The sequence below is a fragment of the Octopus sinensis genome, linkage group LG4 (assembly GCF_006345805.1).
Source record: "Octopus sinensis linkage group LG4, ASM634580v1, whole genome shotgun sequence".
Classification (NCBI taxonomy): domain Eukaryota; kingdom Metazoa; phylum Mollusca; class Cephalopoda; order Octopoda; family Octopodidae; genus Octopus; species Octopus sinensis.
The window spans coordinates 99,124,547-99,144,546 of NC_043000.1; the positions used below are offsets into that span (position 1 = coordinate 99,124,547).

General features: G+C 35.2%; 1 protein-coding gene across 1 annotated transcript in view; it reads left to right on the forward strand.

Moving 5' to 3' along the window:
* Positions 1-20,000, forward strand: part of LOC115210538 (glucagon-like peptide 1 receptor) — a 455,844-nt gene that overhangs the window by 337,685 nt on the left and 98,159 nt on the right. The window contains exon 9 of the mRNA XM_036502642.1: positions 8,448-8,508. Within this exon, the coding sequence (XP_036358535.1) occupies positions 8,448-8,508 (61 nt within the window). The remainder of the gene's footprint in view (positions 1-8,447; positions 8,509-20,000) is intronic.

The following is a 20,000-nucleotide window of genomic DNA, read 5'->3' on the forward strand; positions in this document are numbered from 1 at the left end:
CATCAAGTGAAAATTTCGTTATTTTAAATGTTATTGGTTCTCATGTATAATCTTACACAGTGTTCACAGTATTCCGTATTAGTTAGAATTCAGAGCTATATAATAGCATATAATCTATGAATTAGAAGAAATCAAATAAGAAAATGGTCGCGTTCCCTATAAATAGAGAAGAAATGTTTATTTTGAAAATTAGCTTTGACACTGATATATAGAAGCACATGCACATACACACGTAAACAAATACCACTGCGTTACACAAAAAGGCTTTATATATACATACATCATATGTATAGTGTATGTATTATATGTATATATATCTTATATAATATATATTAATATATATATATATATATAGTATATATATATATAATATAAAAAAACAGAACCAGAAGTGGAACGGAACGACGAACGGAACGACCTTCCGTTTCATCGTCTTATTGTGATGTCCCTGTCTCACGTATAATTATTTATATGCATGTATATATACATGTAGATGTAGGTTACTACATATATGTTTGTATGTATGCATATATTTTTTATTTTCACCTATATATATATATAATATATATATATATCTATATATATCTATATATATATCTATAATATATATATATATATATAATATATATAAAATCTCAGGGTAGCAAGAATATTTATCGAAAAAATTCTTAGCTGCCAGTGGTCAAGCGAGAAAGAAAACATTTAGTCAATAGACTATACATTATTCAAAGAAGAATACAGTGTACAGTCGAACACATAAGAGATACCCAGAAAATGGGATATCTGACTCACTAGAAAGAGCAGTTAAACACCAAGCCACTAATTGCTGTAATTCCGAAAGTGCTCTTTCTAGTGAGTCAGATTTCCTATTTTCTGGATATCTCTTATGTGTTCGAATGTACATTGTATTCTTCTCTCTCTCTCTCTCTCTCTCTCTCCTATCTCTATATCTAATATATATATATATATATATATATATATATATATATATATATATATATATATATACATATATATATATATATATATATATATAATACTATTATATATATATATATATATATATATATATATATATATATATATTATATATATGTATATATATATGTATGTATATATGTATTTATATGTATGTATGTATGTATGTATATATATATATATTGCAGAGAGAGAGAGAAATATATATATATATATATAATGTTGTGTGTGTGTGTGTGTGTGTGAAATTATGGTGTTGAGACTGTTTCAAAGATATTATAAATAAGCTTCTGTTGGTCACTCTTCAACTGACACGTATTTAACAATATCTCCAAATTGGCTTAGTGCGTGCCTACATGTACGTCTTTGTGTGGCGTATAAAGGACTTTTTGCACACATTTATGTGACGTGCATGCGTGGGAGGAATAACATTATTGTAAACATGATATATCTAAATATAATGACTTTGCTCAAATGCCCGCACCATTAGTTTACACGTGCATCTCTTAATATGTTTATTTCTATTTGGGAGTTTACTAATTTTAAATCTTGTTTGTAATTATTTTACATTACGTGAGAGATTTATGTTCTTTTTAAAGGTTTTGCATGTCTATGCTGAAAATGTTCCTGTGATAATACACACACAGACATACACACATGTATATATATGTGTGTGCGTATGTGTGTGTGTGTGCATATATATGTATATATATATATATGTATGCATATAAGATTGTTCTTTATATCAAGTTTTTGTTCTTGATATTAATTCTCACGCGCACTCTTAACCTTTCTGTCCCATCCCTTTCTCAGCCTTCATTCTTTGTTTTCCTTTTCCTCTACTTAACTTGTCTCTTCCTCTCTCTCATTCTTCACTCTCTCTCTCCCCCTCTCCATTCTTCATGGTTTCCTCGCAGCCATTCCCCTTCTCCTCTCCCTTTCTCTTGCTCCTCCTCCCCCCTTCCCGTCGTTCACCCACGACGTCACTTCCGCTGCTGTCTCTCTCGCCTGGCTCTTTCAAGGTAATAGACGACACTCTTTTTTCTCCGCTCGTCGTCCATAACAAATTCTGCGTTTGCAATACATTTTTTCGTTCGGCGTCAACAGCTCTTCTTATCTTGTTTTCCTTGTCCTGTCTTATACTGTTTACAATTTGCACTGTCGTTACTGTCCTGTTGTTACTATTTTTTACACCTCTGCGAAAAGATCTCGGAATTTTAATTGATTTGCTTTTCGCAGGAAGGAAAGTTTTCTTGTCGAAGACACGTCTCGCTTTTATCCTTCGAAACGTAGAGTAGATGAAAGCTTTAGCGACTGAAGAAGAGGTTTTTCCTTGTGTTAATTGTCCTGTATTCTATTTTTCTTTTTTGCTGTTTTTAAATAAATGTTCAGTTCCTTTGGTTTGTGTTTATGTTTTCGTTTTTCATTGTGTTCGACGTCCTTTTTGGTGTCCTGTACTCATATATGCGTGTATATGTACATGTAGAGGTAGGTACGTACATATATGTTTATATATATGCATATGTTTTATTTTCTTTATTAATATATTATATATATATATATATGTGTGTGTGTGTGTGTGTGTGTGTATGTATATATATATACAACTTATAAAAAAGGGCAAAAGAAAAAATTTCTAATGCCAAATATGCCGAAATTAGAAACATCGTCCATAACCTTATAATTAATCACTATAAGCACGCGTCTCGAAGAAAACCGACAGAAATTTCTAAAAAATTCCGTTATTATCTTTTTTCTTTCGCCCTTGTTCCTTGTTTATAAGTTGTTTATAAATTTTACCTTTAAATGAATTTTTTAATATGCTGGCCATTGATAAAATTTCTTTCGAAAAATGTTATCCTATATTTGATGTATATATATATATATATATATATATATATATATATATATATATATATATATATTGTCGTGTCCGGGGTTAGTCATTCTCTTTTAGTGCCCGGTTATTTAACACACTCACCGGTAAAGTATCCGAAGTTCCATGTTGTGAACGGAGAGATGAGTTGTGTCTATAAGCTAAGTTCTTTATTTTACGTTTCTCTAGTATACTTATTAATGTAGGATAATGACTGAAAGAATACAATTGCGAATGTAAATTACCGATATGGGACTTTTGGGGGGGGATTCTGGAGTAACTTTATTTGATAAGCGACGCAGTTGGAAGATCAGAAAATCTCTCCAGGTCGAGCCGCTACTTTTCTGCATTGACATGTCACAGCTCTGGTAATACAGAGAAGTGATTAATATATCGTAGAAAAGGATTGCTAGGCAGATTCTTCAAGCCGAGCCAACTGGCAGAATGCTTTACAATAGTCCTAGAAAGTGGTGGTTGGATGATATCCATAGTCTTAGTTGGTCATGCTTGGGAATCCAGCTGGAAAGTGTTGGGACGGTTACTGCTGGTAAGGCCTAAATAGAAGATGCTTTCGGCCTCTACCCCTATGGCTCCCAATCATGAATAGTGGGGAGTGAAAAGGAATGGGTGGATGAATAACCTACCCACCTGTAATAAATACCAACCCTATGCTGGCACAGTCTTATATTCAGTTCTTACATCCTGGATATTCCGCTGGGTCGATGTTTAGGGCACAAAGAGAGTATCTGTTTATGCTCACATCTACCTCGTAAGTACCTAAAACAACCAGTGAAAGCATGACACATGTTACCAAGTCATATTTGCACATGAAAACTGTTGGTTGTACTTCTGTCTCAGACCATATAAGCAGAGATTTTTAATTTGGCAGCGTACATGTTTTTCACTTTTTTCATGTCTCTCTTAATACATGTTTGATGAGGAAGATCAACTGAATCGTGAGATTCTCTCTTTTTTTCCCTTCATTTGGCGCTTTTAACTTCACCATGCATTTCTTTGATCGCTTTATTTCGGTTAGCTTTATATTTCTACATGTTTACAGTTGTATGTTTTTGCTTGTCTGACTCGACATATAGTTTCCTCGTCTCCTTTTTCTTTCATTAACCTGATTATATATATATATGGAGAGAGAGTGGGAGAGAGGAGAGAGAGAGAGAGAGAGAGAGAGAGAGAGCACGCGGGGAGAGGAGTAAATGTAAGGATAAGCAAGTTAGGTAAGTCGATATACAAAAATTATTAAATATTAAATATCAAAAACATTTAATACAAAATATGTACATATCTCCAACTTACACAGAATAGAAATGATATCAGGAATTAAAGGGGTTGAATAAGAATTTTACGGGATCAATGCTGTTTCTGGGGGCTTGGTGGTCCAAAACAATGATTATAAATTTATCCTATTCTCGTGTAATACCGGCCTCTGTCTTCGGGGAAGAAGTTTTACATTTGAGGTGTTGACAGAGTGGATATCTGTCTCTCATTTATAAACTCTGTGTGTGTGTGTGTGTGTGTGTGTGTGTGTGTGTGTGTGTGTGTGTGTGTGTGTATGTGTGTGTTTGTGTGTGCGCGCGTATGTATGTATGTATACATATGTTGATAGATATAGATATATATTAAATATGTAAAAGTACATACGTACACACGTACACACGAATGTACGCACACATATGTACATATGTGTGTGCCTCTGCGCATGCATGTGCATACACGCACGGACATCAGGTATGTAATATAATTATGATATCAATTTATGTAGAGCAGTGTCTATGTTTTCGATCGCCGCATTCCTAAAGATTTACCAGATGATCATCAAGAAAGAAAATACATGTTGTAAAAGAGTGAATTTGATGCCTATTCAGTCACATGAGAACTGCAGAATGGAGTTATATCAAGTTAATGAAGTTCTCTTTCATGAATTAAAGTACGTAAGACGGTTTGTTCACGTCTTCGTAAATTAGCGTTTAGGCAAAAAGAAAATGATAGAATAAGTACTAGATTTTAAAGTAGTATTGTGGATTTTGTCAACTCAACTTTTCAAAATAGTGCTACGGCATGGACGCAGTCTAATGATTGAAATAAATAAAAGTAAAAGATATAAATATCCACGAAAGAGCAGTGATTCTTAGTTGAGATCAGCATCTTTATACGAAGAATTCACAGAAGTGAAGAAATAACAAAAAAAACATGTACAATTCTTCAATAGTCTTTAATATTCCTTGTTTTATTATTGGTATCGAGCTGGCAGAATCGTTAGCACGCCGGCCAAAATGCTTAGCTGTATTTCATACGTCCTCATGGTTTGAGTTCAAATCCCTACGAGGTCGACTTCACCTTTCCCCAAACTTGCTGGGCATGTATGATGTACTGGGTCATCCCATAAATAATGCGATTTTTTTCAATTGTATGAACTAAAAGCTGGAAGGGTACGTGATAAACTGCCTGCATCAACTTGCTATAAAAGCAGGTAGTAATTTTACCTTGTACTTATTCTTAAAGCAAATTTTGAAGAGTGCAGTTCAATTTTAACAGTTATTATTTTAAAGCTATAATGGAATTGTCAAAGAAGCATATTCGGCATATTTTGTTTTATGAGTTCAATAAAGGCAACAAGGCAACGGAAAGTGTGAGAAATATTAATGCAGTATATGGGAGTCGGGCAGTAAGCGTAAGCCAGTGTCAATGGCGATTCAAGAAATTCCGAACCTAAAACCACAGCCTAGAAGATGAGCCTCGTCCTGGAAGATCTGTAGAGCTCGATGAGAACGTCCTGCAAATTCTGGTGGAACAAAATCCTACCGTAAATATTGAGGAACTTGCAGAGAAGCTTGGATTTCGTCATTCAACCATCTTTAGACATCTGTGTGCCAATGGAAAATGACCACCTTCGGTTTCAAGAGGAAAAGTGTTCTTCTATCAGGATAATGCTCGGCCACATACAGCGAGAATGACATTCCAAGAGGGGCCTTGCAAGTATGCCAGATACATGGAAGAATATTGTAGAAAATGAAGGAGTGTATATTTTAGATTTAAAAAATAACTTTTTTTATATTAATTTTGAAAAATAAGACAAATATAAACTAGAAAAGCACTCGGAGAGTGCAGACTTCCGCCAAGCAGCTCATTTCCACCCATATGCACGCATGCTGAAAATCGACCAATTTTCCAAACCAACGCCGGCAAAACATAACTTCCTTAGCGGGGGTAAAAGAATAACGCAGCCATATGATTTTAAGAAAAAAACCTTTAAAAACAGAAATCATCTGAAGCAGTTCACAATCACCAACATCATCATCAGCAGCATTGTCATTGCTTCCACTTCAACCACATACACCGCCATCAATGTTATCATGACGGTTACCTTGACAGTCACTTTCACCACCACAGCCAGTATAACCACAGCAATTCCACCATCACACAACTAACACTATCATCAACACCACTATTACCACCATCACTGCAGCATCACACATTACACCGCTCCTGTCGCCATTATAACCACCGATACTATTTTATCCTTCTCCCATACTTATCTCGACCATCGTCATCATCAACTCTGTCTCTAAACGCCAATGCCACCATAGATTACGTGGAAACGATGTGTTTTCGAGGAAGATAATCAAAGAACGTAACATTGTAATACTTTATGTAAAGTAAATATAACAAATGAAAAATCCTTTTAGAATCCATAAAAAATCCCGGATCACTACCAAAATTTCATCATCTGTTCTTTGTGTCATTACTAACTTTTCCTGCAAGTTTCATTAAATACCGTTCACAACTTTTTGAGTTATTTTGCACACAGACGGAGAGACAGATAAACCAACGCCAATGAAAACATAACCTCCTTCCTTGGCGGAGGTAAAAAACGCATTATGGAATGACCCATTATTTAGACGTTAACCTTGGTATTAACTCAAATTGACATTACATAGTGGCTGTGTGGTAAGTAGCTTGCTTACCAACCACATGGCTCCGGGTTCAATCCCACTGCGTGGCACCTTGGGCGAGTGTCTTCTACTATAACCTCGGGCCGACCAAAGACTTGTGAGTGGATTTGGTAGACGGAAACTGAAAGAAGCCTGTCGTATATACGTATATATATGTGTGTGTGTTTGTGTGTCTGTGTTTGTGCCCTCAACATCGCTTGACAACCGATGCTGGTGTGTTTACGTCCCTGTAACTTAGCGGTTCGGCAAAAGAGACCCATAGAATAAGTACTAGGCTTACAAAGAATATGTCCTGGGGGTCGATTTTTTCGACTAAAGGCGTTGCTCCAGCATGGCCGCAGTCAAATGACTGAAACAAGTAACAGAGAGAGAGAGTGAGAGAGAGTAAAGAGTAAAGAAGATATGGTTCCATCCCCATAGAGTCTTAATTTGAACATTTAAAAAATGTTTATGAATACTTAGATGCTATCTGCAGACATACTGACATGAGTTTATAGCAGCTATCAGCCTAATATTTGAAACTGCAAATCGTTTTTTCCCAGTTGAGAAATTTTCGGTAAGCAAACTCTTCAAATAAACTGATTATGTTGTCAAGAAGTTAACTATTAGTTTCCTTTGGATATATATCAACATTGACTAATTGACGTTAGGGACAATATTAACTATCTAATATTAACGAATACACTTGATTATGGTAACCGGAAACTATCCAGTGTAGGGCACATAAAGTCTTTCCAAAAGGCAGAGACGACGATCAGATAAGGGAATAGAAAGAAGATATACGAGCATCATGTCAGCTGTTGAACTTGCTAGTAAAACTTGTCAAGAATGAAGCGCTGCAAGCAAACTATATGTGTTGCTACTTACTCTAGAATTACACTATAACAAACAGCGCTCGTATACCACTCTAACTCACACTTTCGCTATTTCTCTCTTGTTCTCGTAACTAGAGAAGCAATCCATAATTACACCACTGCATAAAAACAGCTTTGGCTTCTCTTGCTGTTCTCTTCGAACCATCGTGTCCGATTAATTTGTTTTTAACAATAAACACATATTGGTGTATTGAAACTATGACCTCTTTCTTTGATCCAAATAACTCATCTTTCTATTTCATCCCAACAGTTAAAAGGTTCTTTCTGTGCAGTCTTCCTGTTATAAATAAGAGTCAAATATTCATCAAGACGTGCTGCACCATCATGAAAAGTAGAAGACCATATTTTATAACGTGGCCTTTGAAAAAGGTCATAGATGGGCAACATTTGATTAAGGCGCCGCATCGAGATCTATTATCAAATGCATTTCAATGCAACCACCTCTTCTGGGTTTTTTTCTTTTCATTTAAGAACTGAGGATGTAATGAATATTTTCTAGCCCTTTAGTGAGTGTGACAATCTATAGCATATCTTCATTATATAGTAGTCATATATTACATAAGCGCATACCCCATGAACTTGTGGGGAAATATATTGAACTTCTCTAATACATATTCCATCGACCTAGAGAAGAATGAAAATAGCCAAAATTGACCTAGGCAACATTTGAATGTTAAAATATATTCTACTGTTCTTTTCCAAATGGTGTTATACAGAATTATATTATAATGTTTTGTATTTATTTTCCAGGCTTTCCACTGCTATTTTTAATACCTTGGGTAATATCAAGAATAAAATATGACAACACTCTGTAAGTTTAAATTTTATTCAACATATATTTCCTATGTATTCTAAGAATGTCTATTTATTTATTTATTGATGATTTCATTATTATATGGCTCCATATATGTATGCATTGCATGTATGTATGTATGTATGTATGTATGTATGTATGTATGTATGTATGTATGTATGTATGTGTGTGTGTATGTGTGTGTGCGTATTTCTCTACATGCATACATATATACATAGATACTTAAATGTATGCATACATACGTATATATCTATTAGTTTCTGTATACACGTATGGAATAATATATACGTGTGAGTGCACCTGGGTGTACACGTGCGTGTATGAGGGAGTAGGTTTTGAGAGTGAGTGGTTTAAGTTTGTCAGCACTGACTTCTCTTTAAAGGTTCTTCATAACTTTTCATTCGAAATTTATATATCCATGAACTCGAAATAAAACATTTTCCCCATTTTAGAACGCTAAATTACCTTGAGATAAACTTTATTTTTAGTTAATGGTTTTTATGTATTTTTTATGATTATTTTTCTGAATTAGTTTATTATATTATTATTTTCTTTGCTTTTTTTGTATTATCATTTCTGATGGTCTTATTATTATTGTCTTTTTATTTTCTAAAACACTTTTCAATTCAGTAAGAGTTTACTTCTATCCGTTACGTGTGTATTCCTTGGTGAATTTCTAATAAATTAAATTAGTAGCAGAAAAAGAATATAAAAGATAGATATGAATTTATACACGTAGTAATGCGATGAAAACAACGATACCGTCAGGAAGTGTTTATGCTCGAATTGCTAGAAGTAGCAGCTAAGTCTGCTTCAGACAATATCCAATTGTTCTTAATAAAAGATACATTATACAATGAAGCCCATGGTATATAAAAAGACTAAAAGATGTAAATAAATAGAACGCACCCAACTAGAAGCACCGATACAGCCAGTAAACTTGCTAGAAGTAGCAGTTAAATTTCTCTCTGGTTAAGAAGCTTGCTCGCCAACCATGTGATCTCAGATTCAATCCCATTGAGTGTCATCTTGGGTATGTACCTTCTATTATAGTATTGTGTGTGAATTCGGTAAACGGAAACTGAAAGAAGCCGGTCGTTTTTATTTATGTGTGAGCGAGCGCGTGAACTTGTGTTGTACCCATCAATTCTTGACAACCGGTGCTGGTTTATTTCTGTTCCCATTGGAACTATCCTTTTATTCTTTTACTTATTTCAGTCATTTGACTGCGGCCATGCTGGAGCACCACATTGGTGAGTTTTAGTCGAACAAACCAACCTCGGGACGTATTTCTTAAATCTAGCTCTTATTCTATCAGTCTCTTTTGCCGAATCCTAAGTTACGAGGACGTAAACACACCAACACCAGTCTCCAAACAGTGATGGGAGGACAAACGCAGACACAAAAACACACAGATATAAATACATGCATTATAATAACAACAACAACAACAACAACAACAATAATAATAATAATAATAATAATAATAATAATAATAATAATAATAATAATAATAATAATAATAATCCTTTCTACTATAGGCACAAGGCCTGAAATTTGTGGAAGGGGGATAATCGATTACATCGACCCCAATGTTTTACTGGTACTTAATTTAGGATGAAACCCAATGTCGACCTCGGCAGAATTTAAACTCAGAACATAGACAGACGAAATACTGCTTAGCATTGCGACTGGTGTGCTAACGATTCTTCCAGCTCACTGCCTCAATAATAATAATAATAATAATAATAATAATAATATAATAATAATAATAATAATAAATTCCCTGATGCAGTACTAGGCAGTAGCTCTCATATTGGCAAATTTCTGCTCAATACCACAGATTTGCTTGTCAGTTGTTTGACCATAACCAGTTGAGCATGTCCCTTAGTGGCTGACGATACGTGCATCTCTGATCACGAGCAGAAGTAGTGGGGGAGCATCATAGCCATGTGTTGAGAGGGTTTCTTTGGGGCGTGGGGCTAAGTCGATTACATCGACCCCAGTGCTTGTTTTCACGACCCCGAAAGGATGAAAGGCAAAGTCTCAATCGAAGCGAAATTTGAACTGAGAGTATAAGCAAGGGCGAAAAGCTGTTAATAATAATTGATAGACCATTGATTATCACACGCAATATCATCAGAGTCGTATCTCATGATTTATACACCCATAATAGCTATGAATTACGCCCATAGCAAAACTAATTATTATGACTCGAATCCTGGAGCTTGTAGAGATTATTAAAACTGTTTTCCGTAAAATATGGCTGCTGGGCCAACTTTGTACAGAGGTAGGAAATAAATCCATTGCGTTGTAAAAAAAAAACGGCTCCTAAGAATCTGTAGAGTTAATTACAATGCACCAGAAACCCAAATGACTTCTGGAAAGGATATTAACTTGTCACAGATTAACAGCACGCCGTTATAATTAACGGTCCGATCAATACGTAAATGCATTATCAACATCGCTAATAACATATGATAAACTCTATAAATCTTACAAATTTAATGAGAAGAGAATGAAACTCACATACACACGCGCACACACATAGATAGCTATATCACAACAGTGCAGATACACAAACATGCAAAGGGAATAGTACACACACACAAACCGACACACACACAGATATGTACATATATATATGTATTTACATGTATGTATGTATTTATATGTATGTATGCATTTATGTATATGGATTCATGTAAGTATGTATATATATGTATGCATGTATATATGTATATATATATATATATATATATATATATATATATAGGGAGAGAGAGAGAGAGAGAGAGAGAGAGAGAGAGAGAGCGAGAATGAGTGAGAGAGAGAGAGAGAGAAAAGTCAAGGTAGAAAATGCTAAAATAATTTTATAAAAAACATTTCAATACCGGTTTTCTGTCATTGAGATTTTTTCAACTGTAAGTATGGAAAACAATTAAATTTTGGAAAAATTATATGAAAAGTTTTTAAAAGAATAGTATTCAAATACAAGGAGCATTTTCCTTGTTTCTGCCTCTGGGAAAATGCGGCCATAGGAGTGATTGTATAATCAATTAATTAAATATGGAAAACTCAAGAAAGCAGAACCTTTAAAATATTGCATTTGAAGATGGAATATGCTTTCTGTGTGAGTTCGGATGAAAAAATAGGGAGAAAAGCTTAAAGACAAGTCTATGGTGACCTTGGGCAGCATAATGGTAATGTCGTTCAATACGATGAGACATTTTCTTTCCCCATAGCATCCTCTTATAGGCATCTCTAACTGGGATTATACTCAATGGTTTATACTTAAATCGAGGAAGGTAAATCAAAGTTTATGAATTTTGGAAAAGGAAGATTTTTTGGTCACGTTTATAGAAGATATGAGTTATCCTAGGTATCAAAATCCCAAGAGTGTTGGATTTTTAGGGCTTCAGAAATATGGATTTCGAATCTTTTGTCTCTAGTCAGAATAGGTTTTAATTTTTAATTTTCATTTTTTAATGGAAGCATGTAGTCTTCACTAAAACAACCACACCATTTATCTCTCATCATTTCTGAGCTGACAAGATACCATTGCCTTATAAGGCATCCTTAGTTGAACTTTTAGTTAAATTGCATCCTAAACTGATGTTTAATTTCTCTATACTTAATTCTTTCCTACTCTATGTACAAGGCCTGAAATTTTGGGGGAGGGAGCCAGTTGATTAGATCAACCCCAGTACGCAACTGGTACTTAATCTATCGATCCCGAAAGGATGAAAGGCAAAGTCGACCTCGGCGAAATTATTTGAACTAAGAACGTAAAGGGAGACGAAATACCGCTAAGCATTTCGCCCGGCATGCTGACGTTTCATATTTCTTTATTGCCCACACGGGGCTAAACATAGAGGGGAGAAACAAGGACAGACAACGGGATTTAGTCGATTACATCGACACTAGTGCGTAACTGGTACTTAATTTATCGACCCCGAAAGTATGAAAGGCAAAGTCGACCTCGGCGGAATTTGAATTCAGAACGTAGCGGCAGACGTAATACCGCTAAGCATTTCGCCCGGCGTGCTAACATTTCTGCCAGCTCGCCGCTTTTCTCTATGTTTAAATGCCAGATCAGTTATAGTTAGAAAACATGAAAGGGACATAACTTAATATTTTTAAATTCTGAAAGATCGGCTACATCTTCATCATATATAAGTATTTCAAATCCTTCCCATCAAACACCATATTTTATTTTATAAGGAGTAAATAAAAGAACTTCCATACAGAATTTTCTTCACAGGCTGATTTAGAATCTAAAGAGAGAGCATATTTTTACAACTGAATGTAACTAAAATCATATCTTTTTCATTTCAGTTGCCTGCAATATTTTTAAGTTTTCACTTTTCTTGTCCTGTATTTTCACAGATTCAATTATGTTATCACTCTTGCGTTTACATTTTCCCTACTACTTCACTCCTTTTACAGGCATAGCTTTTTGCAATTTACTTTTCAAGCAAAATTCAAAAAGTATAAAATGTTTTTCAAAAAGCTTAGAATATATTTATTATAGTAAATTTTATGAATTGACAAAAACTAGATTATATCAAATGGCTAATGAGGAACCTTAGACGAAGTAGAAAATGCTAATGAAACAGTAGTAGAATAACTTGATGTCATTCAGAAATCATTGGAGTAAAAATGAGCCGACGATATGTACATATATGTGGAAAAAATGTGCATTTGTGTGTGTGGGGGGGATTTTTAAGTTTATCTCTACAGACTTCCTATAGAATTGAGAGTCAGCACTCAAAGTTACGACGTTTCGTATAGGGATACGTTTATGTAGATATAAAAATTAGGTAATAGTGTATATACATATTTCAAGAGTCATTGTTATTTCATCAGGAAGACATCCAACACATCAACTATTCACGGACGCATTGCTAAATACTCACTCACTATGTTTAACAGAGTACACATATACGCATCCAAATACGTGCATTTATATATATGTTTTGTAATACTATATGTGTGTCTTCTCACTCTCTCGCTCTCTCTCTGTACTTGTGTGTGTTTGCGTGAGTGCGTGCGCGCGCTCACATATCTCTGGCTTGTTTTTCGAAATTAAGAAAACTGTAGTTAAACAGGTTTATGTTCCAAAGTGAATGAAAGAGATGCCAAAGTTCAAGAAGGTGAGCTACATGTAATCGTTCCTCGAGTAAAAACTTTTACCTTAACTAATCTTTATGAAGTAAATTAACGTGAACATGTATAATGCAGGGACCATTAATAGATTTTATAGAATACAGCTCTAGACATGATTTGGTGATATTTTAAATGCTTCAACCAAAAGTTAGTGTCACCATAGCCACAGATAAAATTGAATTTTTCCAATTTAACTACCTTTGGTTGCTTAATTGCACACTAATAAGTAGGCATTCTGTTAGAAACGATTCAATGTTATTAGTGTTGTTTAGTACTAAGTCTTTCTTTATTGTGCAGTCATCAGATAAAAGACGACGGACAACCCGTTTTATTTTTCTGTTTCGTATACAGTTTGTCTGGCAGTAGATTGTTCGTGTGTTTCTCTTTTTTAAGACTGTAAGATGTATGATTTTAGGCAGTCTTGGCAGATATTTTTAGCAGACTGAGTGTCCACGAAGTTGTTTTCTCGTAAAGTTACCAAGATTCAGTATCTTGTTACATATTAGACTTCGCAGTTTTAAATTTAATGAAATACGCTTTAGAGATTAGCTCTTTCGAAAGATACGATATGAACGTGTTTGTTTGTGTGTGTGTGTGGTGTGTGTGTGTGTGTGTGTGTGTGTGTGTGTGTGTGTGTGTGTGTGTGTGTGTGTGTGTGTGTGTGTGTGCTGCTATGTGTGTGTTCTCATATGTTTTTATGTATGCGTGTGAAGGAGTACAATGGGGAAGTTTATGTTGGAAAACTAAGACGTCATAGTGTACATTTACAACAAGCGATAGTTAGTCTTCCCATGGTTGTGTATATATTGTGAGGGTGTTCTCATGACTTATCTTTCTATCATACAAAATACTTCTTTCTGTATTATTCCCTGGCGCTTTGGATTTTAAATAAACAGAAAGAACGACCGATAGAAATCAATACCTGATTGTTGTTACATTTGCTGTTGTTGTTACTCTTGTTGTTCTTGGTCTTGCTTTTATCGTTGCTGTTGTTGTTGTTGTTATGTTGCGTTGGTGGTTCCTGGCGCTGTTTGCTGATTCTGGTTAACATTACTGTGACTGATATTGTTGCTATTATTGAAAGTGACGGAATAGAAGAAATGGAAGTGCACCGTAGAAAATTCCTTTCAATCATTTAGGTCTGTCTGTTATCCATTTCTGCTCTTCCTAGGCGCTCAGAACGTAAAAATCAGTAACAAATACTATATTTTGTCCAATACACTCTCAAACAATTTCGCCAATTCCCTGCTTTGGAATGACACTTTATTTTTATCGAACCCGGAAAGATGATAAGTGATAGTGATCACCTGAAGATTTGAACTCATAATGCTACTTACTCAAGCAAATAGTGCATTTTGTCAGCTAGTCTATCCGCTGCCCGGTCAAGTACTGGAGACAGTTTGTAAACGCATGTACTTCTTTTCTCCATATAAATTTGCACCGCGTTTCTAAACCTACAAAGCATTATCATTTATATTGTTTGCAGTGGCAAAATATCAGGAATGGCAATTCCTGATATTCCTAACCAATAAATCAGTTATACTACTATCACTACAACTGCAAGTAGTAGTAGTAGTAGTACTAGTAGTAGTAGTAGTAGTAGTAGTAGTAGTAGTAGTAGTAGTAGTTGTTGTTGTTGTTGTATTAATAAATAATAACAAAAACATTAAAATTCCATGCGTACTTTTGGAGCCAATATACAAGACCCTTCCCCATCACCATGACCACCGCAAGTTATTATAGGAGACGGGATTGGTGGTGGTTGTAGATAGGTGGATTAACCTCAGGATATTGATGGTAGGAATTCATGATCAACTTTAGAGGGATTAACTGTCATTTAGCTTTGTGCTAAATTCTTTGCAATTATTTAGATAAGTTATTTTATGTTCTTAGTTCAAATCATACCGGGGCTTAATTTTGCCTTTCATGTTCCCATAGAGGAAACATAGCAGGTGCCAGTCAGTTAATGGATATCGATGTATTTAACCATACCATCCGTTTATAGACGAACAGTCTAGTATCTGAGGTAAAACGTTATCATGTCGGGGATTCAAAATCATCATCATCATCATCATCATCATCATATGCAATTTCAATAATCATATTCTTCTACTGCTATGAGTAGAAGTAGCTGCATCGAAAGAAATGAATACTGTGAGTTGTCATCTGCATCCTTCCCACCACGTAGGCGGTTGTGAGAAAGTCTGAGAGAGAAGGAGAAAGAGAGAGGCACAGAAAGAGAGAGATAGCGGAGAGATAGAGAATAATTGGTCCCACTACTTGACTGCGTTATCTAACGCGTGTCATTAATTATTTTCAAGCAGTTGAAGTGTTACTTGAGGGAGATTTGAGGGAGATTTCAACACCTTGCCCGGACTTGTGCCTCGGAGGGGGAATTTCTAGGTGTAATCCCATAGTTATTCATAACCGAAGGAAATATTTACCCTTTTACTCATTATATGCGCATGTGTTTGTGTGTATGTATGTATGTATGTATGTATGTATGTATGTATGTATGTATGTATGTATGTATGTATGTATGTATTCATGTATGTATGTATGTGTATGTATATATATATATATATATTATATATATATATATATATATATATTTGTAAAAAATGAAGTTCGAAAATGCTGCTGTATTATACAATTTTTAATTTTTATATATATACATTATAACATGTTTCAGTTCCTGAAATGAACTTTATCAAAAAAAGTTATATATAAAAAAAGACAGCTCATGCCGTCAAACACAAGAAATTCATTTATAATACACAACGGAGTCAGACATCTTAGAGTTCATGTATAGTTGATATATAGTTCATGTATAGTTGATATATAGTTTGAAGTATATGTTCAAAGTGTTCGATCCAGTGGCCCACGGTGGCGATACGTATTCAATACAAAAAACAGATCAAAGTGGTGGAAAGCGGTCAATACAGAAGATTGATATTTCCGAAAGAGCGAGGAATTCATTTTTACCTTAAGCAAATGTGATGACCCATGGTGGATGTTCGCTGGGTGGTTCTAATGAGTTTTTGTGAAGTGCTCGGTTTTATAATGCCTGTTAGGTGGTCAATTCAGCGTAGCGTGACGTCATCAACGTTTTGACCAATCGTTTCGTTAGGTGGCTTTAGTCAAGTAGAACGGGACGTCATCATTATTTTGACCAATCGCTGCATTATAACTGCCTCTGTTTGTTTTCCTGTTTTGACCAGTCGCTTCGTTAGTCAAGTAGAACGGGACGTCATCATTATTTTGACCAATCGCTGTATTATAACTGCCTCTTGTTTGTTTTCCTGTCCTGACCAGTCGCTTCGTTAGTCAAGCAGAACGGGACGTCATGCAGATTCTGCCCAATCACGACTTATAGCTACATTAGATCTGCCCCCTGTCTGTACTTGTTAGGTGACTATTCAAGCAGAAAAGGACGTCATCAATATTCTGACTAATGACTGTCCCCTGTTTGTATCCTGTCCATTCTAGCTGAGCTAGACGTCATCAACTTGTTGACCAATCAGAATCGGGTCTGACCCTTAGCTGTATCGTATGTATCAGGGTCAGATTTGCACGAAAGAATTTTTTTCCCTTTTTTACTTAGGTATATTTCCGTCAGAGTGAGTGTCTGTTTGAAGTAGCGGTCGTGGTGGAATTTTGCTTCTCCTTTTCGGAGGACTTATCTTTTGTTTTAGTATTCCTGGCCCAGGGTGTTTAAACTTGGTCTAAATTTTTTAATGAAATATAGTTCTTTATTTTGGCGTTGTGTGAAGGTTGCGTTGTCACTGAATTTATAGAGCGGGTTAGTTGTAAATTTCGGATTTACATTTCCAGCACATCTATCTATGTGTCCGCTGACCGGTATTTTGCGGTAATCAGGGTTTCTAATTTGTGATTTATGCACCGCCATCCTGTTACGTAAGCTATTTTTTGTATGGCCTATATACTGCCTATTGCAGCCTGCGCATGTTATGACGTAAATTAAGTTTTCTGATGCGCAGGTGAAGTTTGTTCTAATGGTGAACTGGTGGCCTTGTTCCAGTATAAATTCTGATCCTTCTTTCAAGATGACACAGATCCCGCAGTTGGGCCTTCCACATTTTCTAACTGCTGGTTTTGTGGTTGATGTTGAGTGCAGTGTAGCTTGGGTTAAAATCCTTTTCAAGGATTTTGGTTGCCGTTTACTTTTAATGATGGTGTGTGTTTCGAGGATCCGGTTCATCTTTGGGTCTCCTTTAGTAGGGCTGTGCTTTGTAGTATGGTGTTGAAGGCCTCATTGTTGAGTGGGTTGTGTGTAGAAATGTAGGGAAGGGTTTTTAATTGTTCTTTCTTTTTTGGTTTTGTTTATCTCAGGTCTTCTATACTTAATTTAAGTACCCGTTGGATTGCACTGTCTATTAGGGGCTGTGGATAGTTTCTATTTGTGAGTGTGGTTCTAAGTTCCTGGAGACGTGTGTGTCGGGTGTTTGTGTCTGATATTATGGTGCAAATCCTTCTAGCTAAACAAAAAGGGACATTCATTCTAGTGTGTCGTGGGTGGCATGAATCAAAGGGTAGGTACTGTTTAGAGTCTGTCGGTTTATAGTAGATATCTGTCTATATTTTGGCCGGTTTTCTTAATGAGGATGTCTAAAAATGGTAATTCTTTTTCGTTGTGGTCCATCGTGAATTGTATATTGTCATTTATTCCATTTAATAGTATTTTAAATTCCTCAAGTTTCTCTATACCTTTGTCCCAGATGATGAAACAGTCATCGAGGTATCTTTTCCAGTTGTTATGGATATAGGTGGCGAAGGTGTTTCCATATTTCTCGAGTGTCATCCGGTATAGTATTTTCTCGAGGTATCCCATCACTAGGTTGGCAAAAGATGGTGCAGTACGCGTGCCCATCGCTGTTCCCGATCTTTGCCTGTAGAAATCATTGTCAAAAATAAAATAATTGTTCTCTAAAATGAATCTAAGTCCTTCTATTATAAGGTCTTTGTTTATGCGAGTTGGGAGTTCAAAGGGGTAGTTATTCAGCCAGAAGGTGATCGCTTCTATTCCTAGGTTGTGAGGGATGTTAGAATAAAGATTAACTACGTCGAATGATACTAGAAGGGTTTTCTCACTGACTGTTTTAGGGAGGTGGTTGAGCATATCTATATCGTCTCTTACGTAGCTTTTGATGTGTTTTAGGAAAGGTTTAAGAAGTGTGTCTAAGAAATTGCTGAGGCGGTGAGTTTCACATGCTGGTCCTGCTATTATCGGTCTTAGTTTAAGATCATTTGGTCTTAGTTTAAGATCATATATATATATATATTATATATATATATGTATGTATGTATGTATGTATGTATGTATGTATGTATGTATGTATGTATGTATGTGTGATTCACTCAGCTTTACCAATCGACTTTCTAACCAGAGAACAGAAGTAACTATTAATGTTTTCTCAACAGCTTTTGCCGACAAGTGCCCGTATATATAATATATAGATATATATATATAGATATATATATAATATATATATATATATATATAATATATATATATTATATATATATATATATATATATATATATATATATATAGGTGTCCGTATCTTTAGAGGTGTTTGTTTATGCAGTGACTTGAACTGTTGTAGTCTAGGTTTGTTGCAGCAACAGCCCATTCGTCTCGTGTACATGTGGTCTTACATTTTAGAAATTTTGTTTCATTTTATAATTAATATTCTGTATGGCCTATGTACAACTTATTATGATGCATTGGGTTCTCTGTAGTTTGTTGTAGCTTGTCATGGAAAGATTAGGAGTCTATGCAGGACTAACATTTGTTTTCGTTTCCGAATTATACATGTCTGAGCAGATCTATGATTAACAACATTCCATTCATGACTAACCAGTCTTATTTTTTAGGCATAATATTTCTAGGACTGCATGCCGACTATGTCTCCTTTCATGTCATTATATTGTGATCTGAAGGAGATTAGGCTGCTAAATTTAGTAGAAGTGACCACGTAAATGCTTTATTACATTGTTTAATACAGCATGGAAAACATTAATTTTCATCATTTAACCTCTTCTAAAAAATTCGTGCGTGTACGGTTGGCTGACTGGAGTGCATGATAGACAAGCTGCACTAGAAAAGTCCGTAGAATTGATCCATACCCTCGGCATTGTCCTCTATTGCTTCCGTGATATAGATGTTCTATAATTCATTGTATGTATGTATGTATGTATGTATGTATGTATGTATGTATGTATGTATGTATGTATGTATGTATGTATGCATGTATGTATGTTGTTTGTTCCTTCTCAAACCATACCTGGCTCATAAG